The 22155-nt window shown below is 39.6% G+C and overlaps 1 protein-coding gene across 1 annotated transcript in view; it reads right to left on the reverse strand.

The window, feature by feature from the left end:
- Nucleotides 1-117: 117 nt before the first annotated feature.
- Nucleotides 118-22155, reverse strand: part of atf6 (activating transcription factor 6) — a 349485-nt gene continuing 327447 nt past the window's right edge. Inside the window, exon 16 of the mRNA XM_078218025.1 lies at nucleotides 118-3309. Coding sequence (XP_078074151.1) covers nucleotides 3080-3309 — 230 coding nt within the window. The 3' untranslated portion in view covers nucleotides 118-3079. The remainder of the gene's footprint in view (nucleotides 3310-22155) is intronic.

Consider the following 22155-nt stretch of genomic DNA (forward strand, 5'->3'; position numbering starts at 1 on the left):
ATCTCAGAGTAATTAATTGCACCCAGGTATTAATCATAAGCAGGGAACCCTCTCACACACAGTTGGCATCCAGAAATATGCACAAAAAGGTCACACCCTTGAATATGATCAAAAATTACTCTGTCAAAAAAAACTTGCATTTATTCAGCTATCATATACAAAAGATTTCTCAGGCATTTCACTGCCAAAAGATTACTTCTGAAGTGCAGTTACAAATGTAAGCAAATACAACCATTAATTTGCATCGAGCAAGATCTCATAAACAGCAAGTTAAATAGATAACCAGATAACTTGGTTACAAGGACACCCCCCATCATTTTTACCACCTTGGAAGAGTAGAACTTGGATAGTGAAGACCAAGTATTTGGGGCACATGTATACAAATGTACTAGTATGCCTGCTGGGTTAACAGGATATTGAACAAAGCCACACTCCAAGCAAAAGAGAAAATTTTTTTTCTGGAGGTGTGGTGGTGGTGACAAGGAAATTAATGGTTCGGATTGGGAATTATACAGAGCCAATAACTGAAGCCTTTAATAAACTGATGTTATAATTATTCATCTTATTTATGCTCCCTTACTTAAAGCTGGAGCTGGGTCCCAAAAAAAGTACAAATCCATAAGTTCTTCTGAAGATCTCCTGCTGTGCATAATTTGGAGGCTTGTTGTATGTTAATTGTATCAAACCTGTTCTGTGCAGAAAATACATTCTAGCCCCTTTTTGGCCTCAATTGATCATGTCGGTGACAGTTGTACTCCGACATATAGTCTTTTTGTGTTGCATTTGGCAAAAACAAATGTAAACTTAAATTCAGTGACAAGTTACAAGAATGTCACAAGGTTTACCACAGAACATTGATCTAAAGGTGTATGTCATAAATGTGCATATATTACTTGAGCAGATGATCAACAATGAACTTTAATAAAGCACAGAATCATTTTTAATTTCACAGTCTCTCCAGAAGGAGCTGAAAAAATTGAATCTCAAAATAAATTATATAATTGAAGAAAGCATGAACATAGAACTTCCAAGTGCAACTTTGAAAAAAAGTTGCTAGTCTGAGCTATAGGAAAGAAAAAAATGAGGCCTAAACTGAATACAACACAATCAGCTTTCTCAGGCTGCACTTTATAATTATTTTAGAATTACAGAATCCCTACAATGCAGAAGGAGGCCATTTGGCCCATCGAGTCTGTGCTGACTTTCCAACTGAGCACCTTACCCAGGCCCTACTCCTGTAATCGCACGTATTTACCCCACTAATCCCCCTAACCTACACATCTTGGGACACTAAGGGGCAATTTAGCATGGCCAATATACCTAACTGCTCATCTTTGGACTATGGGAGGAAACCGGAGCACCCGTAGGAAACCCACACAGACACAGGGAGAGCGTGCAAACCCCACACAGACAGTCACTCAAGGCTGGAATTGAACCCAGGTCCCTGGCACTGTGAGGCAGCAGCGTTAAGCACTGTGCCATTGTCCTGGGTACTCTGAACACTCCTGGTTAGCATTAGTGAACAAGAAAGGAAAAGGTGTTCTTTACCATTAGAATAAGCAGCTTCAAAGTTACTGATAGGGTTGGTGTCACTGGAAGAGACTGATTAGGTTGCTGGGTGGAGCTCTTGGTGATAGCAGGGGATGCTATTGCGCAAAAAATGAGCCTCTTTCAAGCAACCCTGCTGTCTAATCACAATGTAAATGATAAACTCCAGTGAACTGCCCAAGGCAATTAAATACCGGGTATCTCAATTTGCATCTGATTGCAGAAGAACAGGAACTGAATTGCTGAGTCTTGAGAAGAACAATCATGGAAATGGTTAATCCAAACTCAAATTTAAATGATCACAAGCTGCATTAAAATATGCTTTGATACTGAGCCAAGAGACACAAGTCTGATTCTTGACCAGTGATGGAAAGTTGTTCATAGCAGCCTGACCAATGATGGAAAATTACAACATTGCTGCAGCATTGCTAGGCTCAATGTGCAAAAGCAAAGTAAATCAGGATTCCTGCTCCTGATCATAAATTCAGGAGTTCCTGCATATCATGCTGCTGTGGGTCAAAATGGACAACTAGCCTGGACTCACTGCGCACAGGTTTGCACTTAAACAACAATTAAAACAACTGGGACAAGGTATCTGAGGTCTTTAGGAGCCTGGGGCTGTGCTCTAGAGAGAGAATAGGAGGCACTAAAAGGATAAAATATGTCCAGTGTTTTTTCCCCACAACAATTTTTCCAAGAATTTGGTCACATCATTGCTGACACAAAATGTACTCCACTGAACTGTTCACTGCTGTAGTTGGGCTCGTTCAGACGATTAAGCATATTGCCCAGTTGCTGCAATCACAGGTTTGACCTCCATGGAATAGACACACAGCCCAAAAGGATTATAAACAAACTTTTTAGAAAAAGGCACAAGGAACAAAAATCAACAGGACAGAACTCAGCTGTGGTTTGGTGTTTTTCCAATTAATAAAAGCAACCGGTTTCATCGATTGGACATTGATGTTTCTCTTTCATTTATGGCTATTGGATTAGCGAAATTCAAGCAAAACAAGTTCTCTAGTGGTTTTTGAATATTGCAACTTATTTAGAGATTACATGAATGCTCATTTGATGTAGCCATATTTTGATTACAAGGCACACTGATGCATCAAGGTTTCACTGTGCAGATGTGCTTGCTCTGGGAACAGCAATTTTGCAGAGGAAGATTAAGAATGCTGTTTGTGCTGAACAGCCTATGGTTGATTTTCTCTCCAAATACTTCATCTCCCAAAGCCATTGCCTGCAGTATTTCACAAGCAGGATCTGTTCAAAGCAAGATTATTTTTTGTTTTCAACAGGCCAAAGTGAAAATGCTATAAATTTTACAAAGGATAATCAGATAAGATCAGAACAAATCGGGCTGGGTGATCTTAGATTATATCAAATTGTTTAAAAATTCTCTCTCCAATCAAATTGTTTTTCAAGTTGGACAAAAGCTGGATCACATGCCCATCTTGGATTCAAACTTGGTCCTGTGACTCTGTGGCAACAATGCAGTGACTCAAAGTTGTGTGGATTTAGCGAAGCGCTACTGATAAAGTTTGAACCCATTTACTTGGGCAGACTCTGTGATGATGGGAGATGCAGTGTGGGTAGGTGCTGGTGATGGTCGCTGGTTTGAATCTGTGTAGTTTTCCTGGTGCTCTCGTAGAAAGGAAGGGATAGATGATGACTTTATGCGAATGATTCTGGTGGCCATCACCTCACAATCAATCTGCATCATCACCTCATGATCCTTTGGTTCATTGATTAAGTTTTCTGAAATACAAAAACAGTGGGAAAATTAGCAATCTTAGAGAGTCGAATGTTCTGTTACAAATTAAAGCACTACGAATCACTTGATCCAGTCTTTGAATCCTAATATTAAATTTACTATTATCTTTCCCTGCAATGTTGCCAATCTGAGCTCAGTGAGTTTACAGCAACTCCACTTTTAAGCTGAAAACATGGATTTTTATTTCCCCATGCGCCAACCAGTGAAACCAATTTAAAAAATAGTGCTAAATTCCAATTCTTTTTGCTCAACTACTTTTCCCTCTCTCAGTTAACTGCTCCCCGAGTCTATACTGAAATAATGGTCAGTTTGACAACAAATAGTGAATGGACATAAATAAAAAGGAAAAAAAACACCGCAATTGAAATAAAATCAGAAAACAACAAACATACATAAAACATAAACTCCATCCGTGCATAGATTTGTTTGCTGTCATTCAAGGTGTCAACTTCCTCCCCACTTGGTGCTGTGAAGTACAAGCTTCCAGTTCTGATATAGGACCCAGGTCAAAGCATAAATTTGCCTTTACAAGTGCTGACAGGCTTACAGTGCATGTTCAGAAGTACCCGGTGTTTGTTTGTTCAGACAACAGAACTGAAAGTTGCAGCGATTGTATAGAGAAAACATACATCTCAACATAACTTCTTGCTTGAAGTCAAATTTGTTTCAAAATGTGTTTTTCTGCTGTGCCACTTTTTCCTTCTTTATAGTAATTGCTTTTATAGCTATTAACTTGCGAGGGCAGTCAGGAACTGGAAGCTTTTCGGGTCAGGCGGGTGAAGCAAATTAGATTTTTTTCTGTGAAGTACATAAGTTTTAAAATATTTTTTTCATGGGATTTGGGCTTCAATGCTGCCTATCCTGAAGTTCCCATGGGTTGAGTGGCTTACTTCGCTATTTCGGAGGGCAGTTAAGAGTCAACCGCATTCCTGTGGGTCTGGAATCACATCTCGGCCAGATCAGGCCAGGTGGCAGATATCCTTCCCTAAAGCACATTCGTGAGCCAGATGGGTTTTGACAACAATCAATGATAATTGTCATGGTCACCATTACTGAGACTAGCTTTATAGTCCAGATTTATCAAAATCAAATTCCACAAGCTGCCTCGGTGATATTTAAACACATGTCCCCAGATTATCAACCTGCGCCTCTGGATTACAAGTCCTGTGACATTACCATCACGCCACTCCCTGACGAATAAACTGGTTGGGTTTATAGGACAAGCAAGTGACTTTCAATGGCCATTATTTTCTGCTGCCAGCTCATCAATTGTCAGACTTGTTGAATTTGTGCCCTCGAACTCATCACACCAGTTCTGAGGCTTGGCCAGCAACTACATCCAGGGTGTCCGCATTAGCTTTACAAATAGTAAACAGACAGACAAACATACACATATTGTGTGTGGAAAGTATTCAAATATTTGTTTGTTCCAGTTAAAAATTCTAAATATATCAGATGTAGTTATTAAGTTTGACTGTGAACTGCCAGTTGGCTCCTTTGACTGCTACTTTGAATGGCAAAATAAACCAAAATTAAGGAGGTGCATATAAAAGATGGGACTGAGATTGGTGGAAAAATGGTGAAATATATCATTAAAAAGCTCTATTCTACAAAGCTTCGGGGACTGTGTGGAGGAAGTGGTGTTTGAGTATACACAAAGAAGCAAGAATCAACTCACTTCGTCTTTCTTGTATTAAAAGGGATCATGATGTATGCTTACAAAAGAAGTCACTCTGTCTCCTTAACATCCTAAATTATTGGAAAGAAAATCAGTGCCATTTATAAACCCCACTGATGTTCGACGTTAGGGCATCCCCAATCCTAGAAGGGAAATTTGGAATGCTGGGTCTTAAATATTTATGTTTGTGATTTGGAAAAAATGGGAGAAAAAAGATGAAACCTGATGAGGAAAGGGTCAGTCTTGTTGTAAATTATTTAAAAGGTTTATTAAACTTCAAAACACACAATGAAAAAAAAAAGTAAAGGACAACATTTACAGTTAATTACCATAATGGTTACTGAATCAGTATGCTTAAATTACCCCCCAATCTAAATTGATCTACTTTGCTAAACTCCAAGATTACACCTTCCCCAAAACAATATTCCATAGGTTTTAAAACTAAAGCCAAGAGAAACCAGGCTCACCTTTCTCTGAATCTCACAGATGGCTGAGGTGACAGACAGAAAATGGAGATTATAGCATGCCTGAGGAATAGTGATTATACAATGAGGTTCAGTACGATCTTGGATTCAGAAAAGTTTATAACTTCAAAAGTAAATAAGAATGCAGGAGAAGATTCACCAAGACCGCAATGGAACACAAGTGTAACATCTTAAAAAGGAAAAATGCTGTGTATGCAAGACAAATGCACACTGAAGACCAACACAAGGTCAGATTAAGCAAGTATGACTTTTAATGGGGTAGCATGCAAATTAAAAGTGAGGAAAAATTCTTTCTTCAATTTTGGAGGGAGAAAATGGAAGAGCAACTAGGCCAAATTTAAGAAAGTGAAGCAACAGATCAAATGGGTGATCAGAAAAGAGAATGAGAGAGGCAAAAGCTAAATTCTTTCAGTCCTGCAAGAGAGTTGTCAGAGAAGAATTGACAACATGAAAATGACGATGGCAAATTTGAAACTGGGGGCAAATGACATTAAATACTCTCATTTACTACTTCCTCAGTGTTCACATTGGAAGACACAAATCAGAAAGGCAGATTTATGACTTCAATATACATTTATATCTACTTCTAGACAAGTCGAAAGTGATTTTTTTTTAAACCCTCAAGATCAGATGATATTCATTGCAGAATTTTGAGAGGGAGAGAGAGCGAGATATCAGGGAGAATTGAGCATCATTGGGAATTATTACACGGGTGTCAATGGACACGATAAAGTTCTTCACATAAAAGCCAAATCTAAACTTTGATCAGGCTTTCAGATGGAGCAACTGGGGTGAAAATTCCAAGAATCTCTGAAGAAACAATTAAATGGGGCAATTGGTTTGGGTGGGGGAGGAGGCAAGGACTGCTGGGTTGATAAAAAGAGATGGGCTGAATGATCTTTGTCATGTGTTAGTAATTTGTCATGGTGGAATTCAAACCCAGAACCTCTGGGTTATTAGTACAATATTATAACCACAAAGATAGAAAACACATTTCTCATACCGTACCCAATTTTAGGATATCTTTAAGCGTTTCACAGCCAGAAAATATTTCTGAAGTGCAGTCACTATTGTAATGTGTTGAAACATGCCAATTATATGCACACAATAAGGTCCCCCAAGCAGTCGAGTTAAAAGGTCTGATTAATCTGTGTCAGTGATGTTGGCTGACAACCAAACGCCTAACTGATCTCCAGTCACTGCTCCTTGACTAAGAGTGACTAACCTGATCTCTGATTTCTCTAAATACTTCAATGGTTTGGCTGCTCAAGGAGCTCATTTATTAACCAAATTGGATTTAATAATGCTTTCCCTTGCAAGGAGAGAAAATGCTCAGAAATAAATAGATGTTAGGGTATTAGATTTGTATCTCATCAATCTGTGGCATTGATACTGCTTTAAGACACAATGTTAGCCACACACCAGCCATTTACATTTAGTATTCGGCACTTTCAGTGAAGCATTTTCACAGTCTGGTACCCATCTGTTCATTCTAGACGCACTTCCTGCTTTAAGGGGGATTTAATTTACAGCTCATGTGACAAACATGAAGAGTAAAACACTATATCTAAACCTGAACTGTACTCTGACTGGACCATTGTGCGATCGTAGACATTTGCAGCTGAAAAAATGACTACACATGTAAAAAAAACCACATTGCCCACCAAAATGAAGGATGATCCACTGGAGCAAGCTGAGAGGGGTGATTGAAAAGCAGCAGTGCTGGTAAGAGATTAATTGGATTAATTGAATTGTTTATTTATTTAATTAGTCAGCTAGTGTGTGTATTTTTTTTTGGCCTTTACTTTAACAGCAGTTTTTCAAGTTTAAAGTGAAAACTAGAAGTGGGCAGCAAAGGAGTCTGGGAAGGGTTTTTATTTTTATTTTAACTTTAAAAGTCAGTTACCTGGGTGGTTCCCCCTCATTGATCCACTGGAGCAAGCTGAGAGGGGTGATTGAAAAGCAGCAGTGCTGGTAAGAGATTAATTGGATTAATTGAATTGTTTATTTATTTAATTAGTCAGCTAGTGTGTGTATTTTTTTTTGGCCTTTACTTTAACAGCAGTTTTTCAAGTTTAAAGTGAAAACTAGAAGTGGGCAGCAAAGGAGTCTGGGAAGGGTTTTTATTTTTATTTTAACTTTAAAAGTCAGTTACCTGGGTGGTTCCCCCTCATTGATCCACTGGAGCAAGCTGAGAGGGGTGATTGAAAAGCAGCAGTGCTGGTAAGAGATTAATTGGATTAATTGAATTGTTTATTTATTTAATTAGTCAGCTAGTGTGTGTATTTTTTTTTGGCCTTTACTTTAACAGCAGTTTTTCAAGTTTAAAGTGAAAACTAGAAGTGGGCAGCAAAGGAGTCTGGGAAGGGTTTTTATTTTAACTTTAAAAGTCAGTTACCTGGGTGGTTCCCCCTCATTGATCCACTGGAGCAAGCTGAGAGGGGTGATTGAAAAGCAGCAGTGCTGGTAAGAGATTAATTGGATTAATTGAATTGTTTATTTATTTAATTAGTCAGCTAGTGTGTGTATTTTTTTTTGGCCTTTACTTTAACAGCAGTTTTTCAAGTTTAAAGTGAAAACTAGAAGTGGGCAGCAAAGGAGTCTGGGAAGGGTTTTTATTTTTATTTTAACTTTAAAAGTCAGTTACCTGGGTGGTTCCCCCTCATTGATCCACTGGAGCAAGCTGAGAGGGGTGATTGAAAAGCAGCAGTGCTGGTAAGAGATTAATTGGATTAATTGAATTGTTTATTTATTTAATTAGTCAGCTAGTGTGTGTATTTTTTTTTGGCCTTTACTTTAACAGCAGTTTTTCAAGTTTAAAGTGAAAACTAGAAGTGGGCAGCAAAGGAGTCTGGGAAGGGTTTTTATTTTAACTTTAAAAGTCAGTTACCTGGGTGGTTCCCCCTCATTGATCCACTGGAGCAAGCTGAGAGGGGTGATTGAAAAGCAGCAGTGCTGGTAAGAGATTAATTGGATTAATTGAATTGTTTATTTATTTAATTAGTCAGCTAGTGTGTGTATTTTTTTTTGGCCTTTACTTTAACAGCAGTTTTTCAAGTTTAAAGTGAAAACTAGAAGTGGGCAGCAAAGGAGTCTGGGAAGGGTTTTTATTTTAACTTTAAAAGTCAGTTACCTGGGTGGTTCCCCCTCATTGATCCACTGGAGCAAGCTGAGAGGGGTGATTGAAAAGCAGCAGTGCTGGTAAGAGATTAATTGGATTAATTGAATTGTTTATTTATTTAATTAGTCAGCTAGTGTGTGTATTTTTTTTTGGCCTTTACTTTAACAGCAGTTTTTCAAGTTTAAAGTGAAAACTAGAAGTGGGCAGCAAAGGAGTCTGGGAAGGGTTTTTATTTTTATTTTAACTTTAAAAGTCAGTTACCTGGGTGGTTCCCCCTCATTGATCCACTGGAGCAAGCTGAGAGGGGTGATTGAAAAGCAGCAGTGCTGGTAAGAGATTAATTGGATTAATTGAATTGTTTATTTATTTAATTAGTCAGCTAGTGTGTGTATTTTTTTTTGGCCTTTACTTTAACAGCAGTTTTTCAAGTTTAAAGTGAAAACTAGAAGTGGGCAGCAAAGGAGTCTGGGAAGGGTTTTTATTTTAACTTTAAAAGTCAGTTACCTGGGTGGTTCCCCCTCATTGATCCACTGGAGCAAGCTGAGAGGGGTGATTGAAAAGCAGCAGTGCTGGTAAGAGATTAATTGGATTAATTGAATTGTTTATTTATTTAATTAGTCAGCTAGTGTGTGTATTTTTTTTTGGCCTTTACTTTAACAGCAGTTTTTCAAGTTTAAAGTGAAAACTAGAAGTGGGCAGCAAAGGAGTCTGGGAAGGGTTTTTATTTTTATTTTAACTTTAAAAGTCAGTTACCTGGGTGGTTCCCCCTCATTGATCCACTGGAGCAAGCTGAGAGGGGTGATTGAAAAGCAGCAGTGCTGGTAAGAGATTAATTGGATTAATTGAATTGTTTATTTATTTAATTAGTCAGCTAGTGTGTGTATTTTTTTTTGGCCTTTACTTTAACAGCAGTTTTTCAAGTTTAAAGTGAAAACTAGAAGTGGGCAGCAAAGGAGTCTGGGAAGGGTTTTTATTTTTATTTTAACTTTAAAAGTCAGTTACCTGGGTGGTTCCCCCTCATTGATCCACTGGAGCAAGCTGAGAGGGGTGATTGAAAAGCAGCAGTGCTGGTAAGAGATTAATTGGATTAATTGAATTGTTTATTTATTTAATTAGTCAGCTAGTGTGTGTATTTTTTTTTGGCCTTTACTTTAACAGCAGTTTTTCAAGTTTAAAGTGAAAACTAGAAGTGGGCAGCAAAGGAGTCTGGGAAGGGTTTTTATTTTAACTTTAAAAGTCAGTTACCTGGGTGGTTCCCCCTCATTGATCCACTGGAGCAAGCTGAGAGGGGTGATTGAAAAGCAGCAGTGCTGGTAAGAGATTAATTGGATTAATTGAATTGTTTATTTATTTAATTAGTCAGCTAGTGTGTGTATTTTTTTTTGGCCTTTACTTTAACAGCAGTTTTTCAAGTTTAAAGTGAAAACTAGAAGTGGGCAGCAAAGGAGTCTGGGAAGGGTTTTTATTTTAACTTTAAAAGTCAGTTACCTGGGTGGTTCCCCCTCATTGATCCACTGGAGCAAGCTGAGAGGGGTGATTGAAAAGCAGCAGTGCTGGTAAGAGATTAATTGGATTAATTGAATTGTTTATTTATTTAATTAGTCAGCTAGTGTGTGTATTTTTTTTTGGCCTTTACTTTAACAGCAGTTTTTCAAGTTTAAAGTGAAAACTAGAAGTGGGCAGCAAAGGAGTCTGGGAAGGGTTTTTATTTTTATTTTAACTTTAAAAGTCAGTTACCTGGGTGGTTCCCCCTCATTGATCCACTGGAGCAAGCTGAGAGGGGTGATTGAAAAGCAGCAGTGCTGGTAAGAGATTAATTGGATTAATTGAATTGTTTATTTATTTAATTAGTCAGCTAGTGTGTGTATTTTTTTTTGGCCTTTACTTTAACAGCAGTTTTTCAAGTTTAAAGTGAAAACTAGAAGTGGGCAGCAAAGGAGTCTGGGAAGGGTTTTTATTTTTATTTTAACTTTAAAAGTCAGTTACCTGGGTGGTTCCCCCTCATTGATCCACTGGAGCAAGCTGAGAGGGGTGATTGAAAAGCAGCAGTGCTGGTAAGAGATTAATTGGATTAATTGAATTGTTTATTTATTTAATTAGTCAGCTAGTGTGTGTATTTTTTTTTGGCCTTTACTTTAACAGCAGTTTTTCAAGTTTAAAGTGAAAACTAGAAGTGGGCAGCAAAGGAGTCTGGGAAGGGTTTTTATTTTTATTTTAACTTTAAAAGTCAGTTACCTGGGTGGTTCCCCCTCATTGATCCACTGGAGCAAGCTGAGAGGGGTGATTGAAAAGCAGCAGTGCTGGTAAGAGATTAATTGGATTAATTGAATTGTTTATTTATTTAATTAGTCAGCTAGTGTGTGTATTTTTTTTTGGCCTTTACTTTAACAGCAGTTTTTCAAGTTTAAAGTGAAAACTAGAAGTGGGCAGCAAAGGAGTCTGGGAAGGGTTTTTATTTTAACTTTAAAAGTCAGTTACCTGGGTGGTTCCCCCTCATTGATCCACTGGAGCAAGCTGAGAGGGGTGATTGAAAAGCAGCAGTGCTGGTAAGAGATTAATTGGATTAATTGAATTGTTTATTTATTTAATTAGTCAGCTAGTGTGTGTATTTTTTTTTGGCCTTTACTTTAACAGCAGTTTTTCAAGTTTAAAGTGAAAACTAGAAGTGGGCAGCAAAGGAGTCTGGGAAGGGTTTTTATTTTTATTTTAACTTTAAAAGTCAGTTACCTGGGTGGTTCCCCCTCATTGATCCACTGGAGCAAGCTGAGAGGGGTGATTGAAAAGCAGCAGTGCTGGTAAGAGATTAATTGGATTAATTGAATTGTTTATTTATTTAATTAGTCAGCTAGTGTGTGTATTTTTTTTTGGCCTTTACTTTAACAGCAGTTTTTCAAGTTTAAAGTGAAAACTAGAAGTGGGCAGCAAAGGAGTCTGGGAAGGGTTTTTATTTTTATTTTAACTTTAAAAGTCAGTTACCTGGGTGGTTCCCCCTCATTGATCCACTGGAGCAAGCTGAGAGGGGTGATTGAAAAGCAGCAGTGCTGGTAAGAGATTAATTGGATTAATTGAATTGTTTATTTATTTAATTAGTCAGCTAGTGTGTGTATTTTTTTTTGGCCTTTACTTTAACAGCAGTTTTTCAAGTTTAAAGTGAAAACTAGAAGTGGGCAGCAAAGGAGTCTGGGAAGGGTTTTTATTTTTATTTTAACTTTAAAAGTCAGTTACCTGGGTGGTTCCCCCTCATTGATCCACTGGAGCAAGCTGAGAGGGGTGATTGAAAAGCAGCAGTGCTGGTAAGAGATTAATTGGATTAATTGAATTGTTTATTTATTTAATTAGTCAGCTAGTGTGTGTATTTTTTTTTGGCCTTTACTTTAACAGCAGTTTTTCAAGTTTAAAGTGAAAACTAGAAGTGGGCAGCAAAGGAGTCTGGGAAGGGTTTTTATTTTAACTTTAAAAGTCAGTTACCTGGGTGGTTCCCCCTCATTGATCCACTGGAGCAAGCTGAGAGGGGTGATTGAAAAGCAGCAGTGCTGGTAAGAGATTAATTGGATTAATTGAATTGTTTATTTATTTAATTAGTCAGCTAGTGTGTGTATTTTTTTTTGGCCTTTACTTTAACAGCAGTTTTTCAAGTTTAAAGTGAAAACTAGAAGTGGGCAGCAAAGGAGTCTGGGAAGGGTTTTTATTTTTATTTTAACTTTAAAAGTCAGTTACCTGGGTGGTTCCCCCTCATTGATCCACTGGAGCAAGCTGAGAGGGGTGATTGAAAAGCAGCAGTGCTGGTAAGAGATTAATTGGATTAATTGAATTGTTTATTTATTTAATTAGTCAGCTAGTGTGTGTATTTTTTTTTGGCCTTTACTTTAACAGCAGTTTTTCAAGTTTAAAGTGAAAACTAGAAGTGGGCAGCAAAGGAGTCTGGGAAGGGTTTTTATTTTAACTTTAAAAGTCAGTTACCTGGGTGGTTCCCCCTCATTGATCCACTGGAGCAAGCTGAGAGGGGTGATTGAAAAGCAGCAGTGCTGGTAAGAGATTAATTGGATTAATTGAATTGTTTATTTATTTAATTAGTCAGCTAGTGTGTGTATTTTTTTTTGGCCTTTACTTTAACAGCAGTTTTTCAAGTTTAAAGTGAAAACTAGAAGTGGGCAGCAAAGGAGTCTGGGAAGGGTTTTTATTTTAACTTTAAAAGTCAGTTACCTGGGTGGTTCCCCCTCATTGATCCACTGGAGCAAGCTGAGAGGGGTGATTGAAAAGCAGCAGTGCTGGTAAGAGATTAATTGGATTAATTGAATTGTTTATTTATTTAATTAGTCAGCTAGTGTGTGTATTTTTTTTTGGCCTTTACTTTAACAGCAGTTTTTCAAGTTTAAAGTGAAAACTAGAAGTGGGCAGCAAAGGAGTCTGGGAAGGGTTTTTATTTTTATTTTAACTTTAAAAGTCAGTTACCTGGGTGGTTCCCCCTCATTGATCCACTGGAGCAAGCTGAGAGGGGTGATTGAAAAGCAGCAGTGCTGGTAAGAGATTAATTGGATTAATTGAATTGTTTATTTATTTAATTAGTCAGCTAGTGTGTGTATTTTTTTTTGGCCTTTACTTTAACAGCAGTTTTTCAAGTTTAAAGTGAAAACTAGAAGTGGGCAGCAAAGGAGTCTGGGAAGGGTTTTTATTTTAACTTTAAAAGTCAGTTACCTGGGTGGTTCCCCCTCATTGATCCACTGGAGCAAGCTGAGAGGGGTGATTGAAAAGCAGCAGTGCTGGTAAGAGATTAATTGGATTAATTGAATTGTTTATTTATTTAATTAGTCAGCTAGTGTGTGTATTTTTTTTTGGCCTTTACTTTAACAGCAGTTTTTCAAGTTTAAAGTGAAAACTAGAAGTGGGCAGCAAAGGAGTCTGGGAAGGGTTTTTATTTTTATTTTAACTTTAAAAGTCAGTTACCTGGGTGGTTCCCCCTCATTGATCCACTGGAGCAAGCTGAGAGGGGTGATTGAAAAGCAGCAGTGCTGGTAAGAGATTAATTGGATTAATTGAATTGTTTATTTATTTAATTAGTCAGCTAGTGTGTGTATTTTTTTTTGGCCTTTACTTTAACAGCAGTTTTTCAAGTTTAAAGTGAAAACTAGAAGTGGGCAGCAAAGGAGTCTGGGAAGGGTTTTTATTTTTATTTTAACTTTAAAAGTCAGTTACCTGGGTGGTTCCCCCTCATTGATCCACTGGAGCAAGCTGAGAGGGGTGATTGAAAAGCAGCAGTGCTGGTAAGAGATTAATTGGATTAATTGAATTGTTTATTTATTTAATTAGTCAGCTAGTGTGTGTATTTTTTTTTGGCCTTTACTTTAACAGCAGTTTTTCAAGTTTAAAGTGAAAACTAGAAGTGGGCAGCAAAGGAGTCTGGGAAGGGTTTTTATTTTAACTTTAAAAGTCAGTTACCTGGGTGGTTCCCCCTCATTGATCCACTGGAGCAAGCTGAGAGGGGTGATTGAAAAGCAGCAGTGCTGGTAAGAGATTAATTGGATTAATTGAATTGTTTATTTATTTAATTAGTCAGCTAGTGTGTGTATTTTTTTTTGGCCTTTACTTTAACAGCAGTTTTTCAAGTTTAAAGTGAAAACTAGAAGTGGGCAGCAAAGGAGTCTGGGAAGGGTTTTTATTTTAACTTTAAAAGTCAGTTACCTGGGTGGTTCCCCCTCATTGATCCACTGGAGCAAGCTGAGAGGGGTGATTGAAAAGCAGCAGTGCTGGTAAGAGATTAATTGGATTAATTGAATTGTTTATTTATTTAATTAGTCAGCTAGTGTGTGTATTTTTTTTTGGCCTTTACTTTAACAGCAGTTTTTCAAGTTTAAAGTGAAAACTAGAAGTGGGCAGCAAAGGAGTCTGGGAAGGGTTTTTATTTTTATTTTAACTTTAAAAGTCAGTTACCTGGGTGGTTCCCCCTCATTGATCCACTGGAGCAAGCTGAGAGGGGTGATTGAAAAGCAGCAGTGCTGGTAAGAGATTAATTGGATTAATTGAATTGTTTATTTATTTAATTAGTCAGCTAGTGTGTGTATTTTTTTTTGGCCTTTACTTTAACAGCAGTTTTTCAAGTTTAAAGTGAAAACTAGAAGTGGGCAGCAAAGGAGTCTGGGAAGGGTTTTTATTTTTATTTTAACTTTAAAAGTCAGTTACCTGGGTGGTTCCCCCTCATTGATCCACTGGAGCAAGCTGAGAGGGGTGATTGAAAAGCAGCAGTGCTGGTAAGAGATTAATTGGATTAATTGAATTGTTTATTTATTTAATTAGTCAGCTAGTGTGTGTATTTTTTTTTGGCCTTTACTTTAACAGCAGTTTTTCAAGTTTAAAGTGAAAACTAGAAGTGGGCAGCAAAGGAGTCTGGGAAGGGTTTTTATTTTTATTTTAACTTTAAAAGTCAGTTACCTGGGTGGTTCCCCCTCATTGATCCACTGGAGCAAGCTGAGAGGGGTGATTGAAAAGCAGCAGTGCTGGTAAGAGATTAATTGGATTAATTGAATTGTTTATTTATTTAATTAGTCAGCTAGTGTGTGTATTTTTTTTTGGCCTTTACTTTAACAGCAGTTTTTCAAGTTTAAAGTGAAAACTAGAAGTGGGCAGCAAAGGAGTCTGGGAAGGGTTTTTATTTTAACTTTAAAAGTCAGTTACCTGGGTGGTTCCCCCTCATTGATCCACTGGAGCAAGCTGAGAGGGGTGATTGAAAAGCAGCAGTGCTGGTAAGAGATTAATTGGATTAATTGAATTGTTTATTTATTTAATTAGTCAGCTAGTGTGTGTATTTTTTTTTGGCCTTTACTTTAACAGCAGTTTTTCAAGTTTAAAGTGAAAACTAGAAGTGGGCAGCAAAGGAGTCTGGGAAGGGTTTTTATTTTTATTTTAACTTTAAAAGTCAGTTACCTGGGTGGTTCCCCCTCATTGATCCACTGGAGCAAGCTGAGAGGGGTGATTGAAAAGCAGCAGTGCTGGTAAGAGATTAATTGGATTAATTGAATTGTTTATTTATTTAATTAGTCAGCTAGTGTGTGTATTTTTTTTTGGCCTTTACTTTAACAGCAGTTTTTCAAGTTTAAAGTGAAAACTAGAAGTGGGCAGCAAAGGAGTCTGGGAAGGGTTTTTATTTTAACTTTAAAAGTCAGTTACCTGGGTGGTTCCCCCTCATTGATCCACTGGAGCAAGCTGAGAGGGGTGATTGAAAAGCAGCAGTGCTGGTAAGAGATTAATTGGATTAATTGAATTGTTTATTTATTTAATTAGTCAGCTAGTGTGTGTATTTTTTTTTGGCCTTTACTTTAACAGCAGTTTTTCAAGTTTAAAGTGAAAACTAGAAGTGGGCAGCAAAGGAGTCTGGGAAGGGTTTTTATTTTTATTTTAACTTTAAAAGTCAGTTACCTGGGTGGTTCCCCCTCATTGATCCACTGGAGCAAGCTGAGAGGGGTGATTGAAAAGCAGCAGTGCTGGTAAGAGATTAATTGGATTAATTGAATTGTTTATTTATTTAATTAGTCAGCTAGTGTGTGTATTTTTTTTTGGCCTTTACTTTAACAGCAGTTTTTCAAGTTTAAAGTGAAAACTAGAAGTGGGCAGCAAAGGAGTCTGGGAAGGGTTTTTATTTTTATTTTAACTTTAAAAGTCAGTTACCTGGGTGGTTCCCCCTCATTGATCCACTGGAGCAAGCTGAGAGGGGTGATTGAAAAGCAGCAGTGCTGGTAAGAGATTAATTGGATTAATTGAATTGTTTATTTATTTAATTAGTCAGCTAGTGTGTGTATTTTTTTTTGGCCTTTACTTTAACAGCAGTTTTTCAAGTTTAAAGTGAAAACTAGAAGTGGGCAGCAAAGGAGTCTGGGAAGGGTTTTTATTTTAACTTTAAAAGTCAGTTACCTGGGTGGTTCCCCCTCAGTAGTAGTTTTTTTTTTCTCTCGGGCCCCTAGCCCTATAAATTGGTGCAGAGGAGATACCCGATCCTCTACACTGGTAGAGGATCCCACCCTTCCATCCTCCTCTAACCTAATTATAAGTGTGGGGAAGTTTTTTGTTTTCTTTTTTTCTTGCTGGTAATGGCTTCAGGGATGGCAGTTCAGGCAGTATGCTGCATCTCCTGTGGGATGTATGTGGTGAGGAAATCCAGTAGTGTTTCAGGAGATTTTAGTTGTAAGAAGTGCATTAGATTGCAGCTTCTGGAGGAGCGTGTAAAGGAGATGGAGGGGGAGGTAGAGGAACTCCGCATAATTCGGGAGGCGGAGGTGGAAGTTGATAGGAGTTATAGAGAAATAGTAACTCCTAGAAATGAGGCTTGGGTCAATGCCAGGAGGAGGGGTAAGAAGCAATCGGGAAGACAATCCCCTGGGGCGGTTCCCCTCCATAATAGGTTTTCGGTGCTGGAGGCTACAGTTGAGGAGGAATCAACTGAGCATAGAGAGCAGATCTCTGGGGGTGAGCCGAGTGAGAAAGCTCAGGTGGTTAGGGGCTGTAAAAGACTGGGCCTTGTGATTGGGGACTCCACAATTAAGGGGACAGATAGGAGGGTCGGAACTAAAGGTAGGGACTCAGGGTTGGTGTGTTGCCTACCAGGGGCTGGGGTCCGGGATGTGTCTGACAGGGTATTCAGGACTCTTAGGGGGGAGGGAGATAAACCACAAGTTATTGTACATGTGGGGACACATGACATAGGGAGGATAGGGGAAGGGGATATTAGGCAGGGATTTATGGAGTTGGGGTGGAAACTAAAGGCCAAGACTGACAGAGTGGTTATCTCTGGACTCTTGCCTGTACCACGGGATAGTTTAGAGAGGAATAGGGAGAGGGAAGGTTTGAATTCATGGCTGAGGGGATGGTGCAGGAGGGAGGGGTTCAGGTACTTAAGCAATTGGGGCTCGTACTGGGGAAGGTGTGACCTCTATGAGAAGGATGGTCTACACCTTAATCAGAAGGGGACCAATATCCTGGGGGGTAAATTTGCTAAGGCCATGCAGGGAGGTTTAAACTGATTCGGGGGGGGGGAGGGATCCTGAGTAGTGGGGCTGAAAGTGAGGGATGCATGGATGGGGACTGCAATGCACGGCATTGCAGAGGTGGGGTGGAGCAGGGTTTGAAATGTGTATACTTCAATGCCAGGAGTATTCGCAATAAAGTGGGTGAACTTGCAGCGTGGATCAGTACCTGGGACTTCGATGTTGTGGCTATTTCAGAGACATGGATAGAGCAGGGGCAGGAATGGATGCTGCAGGTCCCGGGGTTCAAATGTTTTAGTCGAAGTAGGGAAGGAGGTAGAAGAGGGGGAGGGGTAGCATTATTGGTCAGAGATTGTATCACAGTGTCAGAGAGGAGGTTTGATGAGGACTTATCTGTTGAGGTAGTATGGGCGGAGATTAGAAATAGGAGAGGAGAGGTCACCCTGTTGGGAGTCTTTTATAGACCTCCTAAAAGTTCTAGAGAGGTTGAGGAAAGGATTGCGGAGTCAATCCTGCTTAGGAGTGAAAGTAATAGGGCAATTGTTATGGGGGATTTTAACTTGACTAATATTGACTGGAATTGTTATAGCTCTAGCTCGTTAGAGGGGTCAGTTTTTGTTCAAAGCGTGCAGGAAGGTTTTTTGACTCAGTATGTAGACAGGCCAACTAGAGGTGAGGCTATATTGGATCTGGTGCTGGGAAATGAGCCAGACCAGGTGCTAGACTTGGAAGTTGGTGTGCATTTTGGTGATAGTGACCACAATTCGGTTACGTTCACCTTAGTGATGGAAAGGGATAGGCATGAACCTCGGGCCAGTGGTTTTAGCTGGGGGAAGGGTAATTATGAGGCTATTAGGAGAGAATTAGGAAACATAGGTTGGACTAGGAGATTACAGGGACTGGGAACGTCCGACATGTGGAGTTTTTTCAAGGAGCAGCTACTGCGAGTCTGTGATAGGTATGTCCCTGTCAGGCAAGGAGGAATTGGTAGGGCTAGGGAACCGTGGTGCACCAAAAAAGTTTCTTTGTTGGTTAAAAAGAAAAAGGAGGCTTATGTTCGGATGAGACGTGAGCACTCGGGTAGTGCACTAGAAAGCTTTAGATTGGCTAAGAGGGAGTTGAAGAGCGAGCTTAGAAGGGCTAAAAGGGGACATGAGAAGACTTTGGCGGATAGGGTTAAAGAGAATCCTAAGGCGTTCTATAGGTATGTCAAGAACAGAAGGTTGGTTAGGGCAAGTTTAGGGCCAGTTATAGATGGCAGAGGGAAGTTATGTGTGGAACCGGAGGAGATTGGTGAAGCATTGAACCAATATTTCTCTTCGGTGTTCACGCAAGGGGACATGAATATAGCTGAGGAGGACACTGGGTTGCAAGGGAGTAGAATAGACAGTATTACAGTTGATAAGGAGGATGTGCAGGATATTCTGGAGGGTCTGAAAATAGATAAATCCCCTGGTCCGGATGGGATTTATCCAAGGATTCTCTGGGAGGCAAGAGAAGTGATTGCAGAGCCTCTGGCTCTGATCTTCAGGTCGTCGTTGGCCTCTGGTATAGTACCAGAAGATTGGAGGTTAGCGAATGTTGTCCCATTGTTTAAGAAGGGGAACAGAGACTTCCCCGGGAATTATAGACCGGTGAGTCTCACTTCTGTTGTCGGCAAGATGTTGGAAAAAATTATAAGGGATAGGATTTATAGTTATTTGGAGAGTAATGAATTGATAGGTGATAGTCAGCATGGTTTTGTGGCAGGTAGGTCGTGCCTTACTAACCTTATTGAGTTTTTTGAGAAAGTGACCAAGGAGGTGGATGGGGGCAAGGCAGTGGACGTGGTATATATGGATTTTAGTAAGGCGTTTGATAAGGTTCACCATGGTAGGCTTCTGCAGAAAATGCAGATGTATGGGATTGGGGGTGATCTAGGAAATTGGATCAGGAATTGGCTAGCGGATAGGAAACAGAGGGTGGTGGTTGATAGTAAATATTCATCATGGAGTGCGGTTACAAGTGGTGTACCTCAGGGATCTGTTTTGGGGCCACTGCTGTTTGTAATATTTATTAATGATCTGGATGAGGGTATAGTTGGGTGGATTAGCAAATTTGCTGATGACACCAAAGTCGGTGGTGTGGTAGACAGTGAGGAAGGGTGTCGTAGTTTGCAGGAAGACTTAGACAGGTTGCAAAGTTGGGCCGAGAGGTGGCGGATGGAGTTTAATGCGGAGAAGTGTGAGGTAATTCACTTTGGTAGGAATAACAGATGTGTTGAGTATAGGGCTAACGGGAGGACTTTGAATAGTGTGGAGGAGCAGAGGGATCTAGGTGTATGTGTGCATAGATCCCTGAAAGTTGGGAATCAAGTAGATAAGGTTGTTAAGAAGGCATATGGTGTCTTGGCGTTTATTGGTAGGGGGATTGAATTTAGGAGTCGTAGCGTTATGTTGCAACTGTACACAACTCTGGTGCGGCCGCACTTGGAGTACTGTGTGCAGTTCTGGTCCCCACATTACAGGAAGGATGTGGAGGCTTTGGAGAGGGTGCAGAGGAGGTTTACCAGGATGTTGCCTGGTATGGAGGGGAGATCCTATGAGGAGAGGCTGAGGGATTTGGGATTGTTTTCGCTGGAAAGGCGGCGGCTAAGAGGGGATCTTATTGAAACATATAAGATGATTAGAGGTTTAGATAGGGTGGATAGTGATAGCCTTTTTCCTCTGATGGAGAAATCCAGCACGAGGGGGCATGGCTTTAAATTGAGGGGGGGTAGTTATAGAACCGATGTCAGGGGTAGGTTCTTTACCCAGAGGGTGGTGAGGGATTGGAATGCCCTGCCAGCATCAGTAGTAAATGCGCCTAGTTTGGGGGCGTTTAAGAGATCCGTAGATAGGTTCATGGACGAAAAGAAATTGGTTTAGGTTGGAGGGTCACAGTTTTTTTTTAACTGGTCGGTGCAACATCGTGGGCCGAAGGGCCTGTTCTGCGCTGTAATGTTCTATGTTCTATGAATTTGGATTGCACATTTAGAAAGCAGAAATTCGAACCAAACAACATTTGAAGGCAATTTACAAATAGCAACAGTTTTGTGCTAATATGAAACTAAGGCTGTTTCTGACATTTTCTTCTCATGCAAATTTCAGTCATTAAATGCAGTACACTTTGAACTAAATTCCAGTCTTCCTCAGACCCAGGGGTGGTGTTGGAGGACTGGAGAACTCCGAATGTTACACCCTTGTTCAAAAAGGGGTGCAAGGCTAAAGCTGGCAACATCAGACCAGTCAGTTTGACTTCAGTACGGAAACTTCTGGAAACTATAGTTCGGAGCAAAATCAGTCATTACTTCGACAGGTTCAGGATGAATAAGGAAAGCCTGCTTGGATTCATCGAGGGAAATCATGCTGATAGAGCAGATAATAAAGCATATAGTATCCTAGGTTTTATTAATAGGGGTATTGAGTACAAGAGTAGGGAGGTCATGTTGAACTTATATATGACATGAGTTAGGCCTCATCTGGAGGTCTGCAAACAGTTCTGGGCACTATACTTGAGGAAGGATGTGAAGGCATTGGAGAGAGTACAGAGGAGATGCAAAGGAATGATTCCAGGGATAAATAACTGGAGCCATGAGGATGGATTGGAGAGATTGGATCTTTTTTCCTTGGAGAAAAGAAGGCTGAGAGGAGTCTTGATCGAGGTTTTCAAGATTCTGAGATAGTAAATAGTGAGAAACTGTTCCCTCTTGAGAGTACATCAAGAAATAGAGGGCACAGAATCAAAATAATGGGTAAAAGGAGTAGAAGTGATGTGAGGATAAAAGTTTTCACCCAGAGGGCAGTTGGAGTCTAGAACCAACTTCCTGAAAGGATGGTGAAGGCAGGTTTAATCAAGGCATTCAAAAGGGAATTGGACTGCTATCTGAAAATAAATAACGTGCAAAGTAATGGGGACAAGGTGGGGGGGGGGGGGGGGGGGGGGGAGAGAGCGGTGGTGAGATTTGGTAGGATGCTCTCTCAATGAGCCAGTGCTGAATTGATGGGACAAATGGCTCCTTCTGCACTGTAAGGCCCAGGGGTGACAGGTGAACAGGATTTGTTTTGAGCTAGAATATGGGTAGCATAGTTTTGGATGACCTCAAGTTTATGGAGGATAGAATGTGGGAGACCAGTCAGGACTGCATTGGAATTGTCCAGTCTAAAGATAACAAAGGCATGGATGAGGGTTTCAGGAGCAAACGAGCTGTGATAATAGCGAAATTGGGTGATATTATGGAAGAGGAAATAGCTCTCTCTGTATCCTTTGAAGAGCTGCAATATCCTACTTTCACTATGGGGGATCAAAATAGTATACTGTGTTCTAACTGTGGTCATATCAATGATTTACATCACTACACCAATATCTACCTTTTACTGCACCTTAACATGTGTATTTCTTTATGCACTGCTGCCAATCATTGTTTCAATAGTTTCCATTTGCTATCAATCAGGATCCCCAGGTCAATTAAATTTTCAAAACATTTTTTCCCTATTAGTCTCTTCCTGGATATTTTGCCTCTGCATAAAGAACTTTGTATTTCTCTATGTTGAATT

Source organism: Mustelus asterias, chromosome 8 (assembly GCF_964213995.1).
Source record: "Mustelus asterias chromosome 8, sMusAst1.hap1.1, whole genome shotgun sequence".
Classification (NCBI taxonomy): domain Eukaryota; kingdom Metazoa; phylum Chordata; class Chondrichthyes; order Carcharhiniformes; family Triakidae; genus Mustelus; species Mustelus asterias.